This window comes from Herpailurus yagouaroundi, unplaced genomic scaffold (genome assembly GCF_014898765.1).
Source record: "Herpailurus yagouaroundi ecotype Mexico unplaced genomic scaffold, PumYag 141, whole genome shotgun sequence".
Taxonomy (NCBI): domain Eukaryota; kingdom Metazoa; phylum Chordata; class Mammalia; order Carnivora; family Felidae; genus Herpailurus; species Herpailurus yagouaroundi.
In genome coordinates this window covers 76211702-76216010 of record NW_024412396.1, presented here as the reverse complement: position 1 = coordinate 76216010, position 4309 = coordinate 76211702, and the positions used below count along the sequence as shown (strand labels likewise).

At 61.8% G+C, this 4309-nt stretch overlaps 1 gene segment (V, D, J or C); it reads left to right on the top strand.

Annotated features, from left to right (window-relative positions):
• Nucleotides 1-581, top strand: part of LOC121032379 (immunoglobulin heavy constant alpha 2-like) — a 1784-nt gene extending 1203 nt beyond the window's left edge. Inside the window, 1 exon segment of the C gene segment in view lies at nt 137-581. Within this exon segment, the coding sequence occupies nt 137-531 (395 nt within the window).
• Nucleotides 582-4309: the final 3728 nt, after the last annotated feature.

Genomic DNA, 4309 nt, shown 5'->3' with positions numbered 1-4309 from the left:
GAACACTTTCCCGAGGACACTGAGGCTTGGGGTGCCCAGACCCCCCCACCCGGCTCTCTGCCCTGCGGGGAACACTTTCCCAAGGACACTGAGGCTTGGGGTGCCCAGACCCTTAACCCAGCTTTCTGCCCTCCAGAGAACACTTTCCGGCCCCAGGTCCACCTGCTGCCGCCGCCGTCGGAAGAGCTGGCCCTCAATGAGCTGGTGTCGCTGACGTGCCTCGTGCGAGGCTTCAGCCCCGAGGACGTGCTGGTACGATGGCTGCAAGGATCCCAGGAGCTGTCCCGGGAGAAGTACCTGACCTGGGGCCCCCTGCAGGAGCCCGACCAGAGCGTCCCCACCTTCGCCACGACCAGCGTGCTGCGAGTGTCGGCCGAGGACTGGAAGCAGGGGGAGAAGTTCTCCTGCATGGTGGGTCACGAGGCCCTGCCCCTGGCCTTCACCCAGAAGACCATCGACCGCCTGGCGGGTAAACCCACCCACGTCAACGTGTCTGTGGTCATGTCGGATGTGGAAGGCGTCTGCTACTGAACTGCCCACCTGCCCCTCCCTGAATAAACTCCGTACTGGCCCAAAGCAGCCCCACGCTTCCCTCAGGCTGCCTGTCTGTCCATATTCGGGGTCTGCGGCCGGGGCACGGCAGGGCCCGCAGGGGGGAGGGCGACTGCTACCCTGACCCTTTGGGGCCTCACTTTCCTTGCTCGGCCTTCACACCCGTGTGTGTGTGTGCGTGTGCGTGTGTGAGCACATGGTGCACAGCAAGGCAAGCTGGGAGCCAAACCCGATGTCGACGGTCAGCGAGGTGGGCACAGCCCAGTGGGTCCTGAGCAGCGGGCACCACGCAAGTCCTCAGTGGGCAGGTGACGTGGTCTTGCATCTCAGAAAATGCCTCTAGGGGCAGCTGTGAGGGACGAGAGGGACGCAGGAGAGCAGGTGGCCGGTGAGGAGGCTGGTGTCACCGTCAGGGGCCACGGCAGGAATGAGGGGAAGGCAGGATTCTAGGGGCTCGCACCACGGGTGGTGAAACGCACACGGTTGTGGGACGGCCTCACTGATGCACCCAGCGAGGGAGCCACCCTGCACCAAACGACCCTGTAGGCAGCACACACATGCCCCAGGCTCACACTCACGCGCACGCACACACGTCTAGATGCAGGAAGCTCACAGCCCAGACCCGGGTCCACGAAGGCAAGGGGGGGGGTGTGTTCCCTGCCCAAGATTCCCCACCTTGCCTGTGTGCTCCCCGGGCACAGCTCAGGGCCCAGTTCCACAGACCCTCCCAGGCAGCCCCTGCTCCCTGCCTGACCCCTGGATTCAGGTCTCCCATCTCTTCCTGGACCCGAGTATGGATATGGCAAGGGCAGGCCGGGGAGGGGTGAGGAGAGACAGCTCCCACCAGGGCCCCTCTGCAGCTGCTGCTGCTGCTGCGGGAGGCCCCGGCAGGAAGACAGAGCTTAGAGGCCCTACTGTGGCCACCGTGGGACACCTGGAGGTATAGCTCCCACAAGGGGGCAGCGGGGCCCCTGCTCTCATCTCAGACACCTGCTGGGCTTCCCCACGGGACCTGGCCTCTGGCCTCCTGCCACTGCTCCCAGAGCCAAAGTGAGCTGGCGACACCACCCACACGGCCACCGCTCCCCTCTCAAAAGTCTGGCCACCAAGGGAGCCAGTGCCTGGCCCAGAGAAAGAGCTTCCTAAAGAGATGGGGGAGAGGAAGAGTCAATAGCTGAGGGGGACAGCAGACAGACAGCAGACAGTCAGGCAGACGCAACACAGGACATGTAATGGAAGGAAGGATGGACAGACAGGTGGCTGGTAGGAAGGAGAGGGACGGACCGACGGATGGAAGGATGGATGACTGGATGTGTCAGCATGTGACAAGCAGATCCAAATCCCACTTAACACAGGTCTGTGCCCTAAGACCCTGAAGACAGCCCATGCTGGTGGCCTTCGCCTGGGCCTCCCTCAAACTCCTTGTAGCCTATCAGCCACATTCCCTGGGAAGGCAGCGTGCCCTCAGACCCAGAGCCCTGTCTCACCCCGGAGCATCCGAGGGTGGCATGTCTGGTCCTCTCTGACCCCACCCAGGGCCCAGGCCCAGGCCCAGGCCAAGCCAAGAACATAGGGCTTGCTGAGCACACAGACGGGGCGGGCGTCCAGGAGGCCTTGGGCTTGAGCTCCGTTTAGAGCAGCAGAACTCTGGCCCTGCCAGGTCTCTCCCCAAGGTCCTGCCAGGACTCCCTCAGACATGGGGGACCTTGGGCATCGGAAAAACTGCAAGGGCCCCAGCCCCCTCCCTGGGCACCTGTCACGTCATCCTCCCTGAGGCAGCCCCAGTCCTGCGAGAGGGCACCCCACTGTCCCGACCCCGAGGGCGCATGGAAGGGAAGGCCTGGGCTCGTGCCCACCTGGGCGGGCGTGGGTCTGGCAGACTCTCAGTGTCTTGCAGGTTGCCGGGAGCCACTTCCCTGGCTGGCGTTGGACCTATCGCAGGAGGACCTGGAGGAAGACGCCCCAGGAGCCAGCCTGTGGCCCACCACGGTCACCTTGCTCACCCTCTTCCTACTGAGTCTCTTCTACAGCACAGCGCTGACCGTGACAAGTGTGTGGGGCCCAGCCGACAGCAGAGAGGGCCCCCGGTACTGAGCAGAAGCCAGCCAGGCACACAGGTGGGGTGAAGAGGCAGAGGGGTGGGCTGACGGGGACAGGGGCCTCGGCCACCAGAGCATCTGCCTACTCCACACCCTTGGGGTTGGGGGGGGGAGGGGATCTGGCCTCCCAGGGAGGTGATCCCCTCACAGACACTGAGGATGTGGGCGGTCCTGGGGCCGGGGCTTCAGTGTCCCCCAGCAGGCTCTGGGAGTTAGGTTCCCTGGGTGAAGTCATTGTAGGACTCAATCCGTCTCCCCTGAGGCAGGCCAGCGCTGGGGACAGGGCACTGGCAAGGAACTCCCCTGGACCCTGACCCCACTGTGTTTGCAGGGAGGAGGCTGGAGGAGCTTCTGGGAAGCCCAGCTGGATGTCAGAGCTCAGCGCTGCTCAGAAACTGCCCGCCCACCCCCACACACAGGCTGTGCTGGCACAATAAACTGATCCCAAAGGCAAAGGTTCTCAGACTCTGAATGAGAGGAGGGAAAAGAGAGGGACAGAGGTTTGGGATAAGGGGACACCTCCCTCGAGGCCCAGGGTGAGGGTCCTTCACCTAGAACCCACCTGAGCTGATCCTCCATAAGACACAGGCACAGGACAAGAGCTGTCCTTCACCAAGGACAGTATGAAGCAAGACCCCTGCCAAGAACAGCACCCAGCACCCTGGTCTTGGTCACTGGGCCCTTGTCCTGGTCACTGAGCCCAAGTGATGATTCACTGAGACCTGGTCATGATCACTGAGGCCCTGGTCCTCATCACTGAGCCCTGGTCCTGGTCACTGAGCCCTAGTCCTGATCACTGGCCTCTGTAGGGTCCTTGTGACTGAGCCCTGGTCCTCATCACTAAGACCTGGTCCTCATCATTGGGCCCTAGTCCCGATCACTGTGACCTGGTCCTGGTCACTGAGCCCTGATTCTGGTCACTGAGCCCTGGTTATGATCACTGGTCCCTAGTCCTGGTCACTAAGCCCTAGTCCTGGTCACTGAGACCTGGCTATGATCACTGGGCCTTGGTCCTGATCACTTGGTCCCTGTCACTGGGTCCTGGTCCTGGTCACTGGGCCCTGATTCTGGTCACTGAGCCTTGGACCTAATCACTAAGCCATGGTCCTGGCCACTGAGCCTGGGTCCTAATCATTGTGCCTGGCCCTTGTCACTGAGCCCTGGTCCTGACATTTTACCCTGGTACTCATCACTCAGCCCTGGTCTAGTCACTATGGCCTAATCTAATCACCATGTCCCTGTCATGATTATTTTATTCTGATCACTTATCCATGGTCCTCAACACTGAACCCTGTTCCTGATCACTGGTCCCTGGTCTGATGACTGAGCTCTAGTCCTGATCACTGAGCCTGGTCTTCTTGGTCACTGAGCCTGGTCACTGAGCCTGGTCCTGATCACTGAGCCCTGGTCCTGGTCACTGAACCCTGGTCTTGGTCATTGAGCCCTGGTCCTGGTCACTGAGCCTGGTCTTCTTGGTCACTGAGCCTGGTCCTGATCACTGAGCCCTGGTCCTGGTCACTGAACCCTGGCCTTGGTCACTGAGCCTGGTCCTGATCACTGAGCCTGGTCTTGGTCACTAAGCCTGAGCTTTGTCCTAGTCACCGAGCCCTCGTCCTGGTCACTGAGCCCTGGTCCTAGTCACTGAGTCTTGTCTGGTC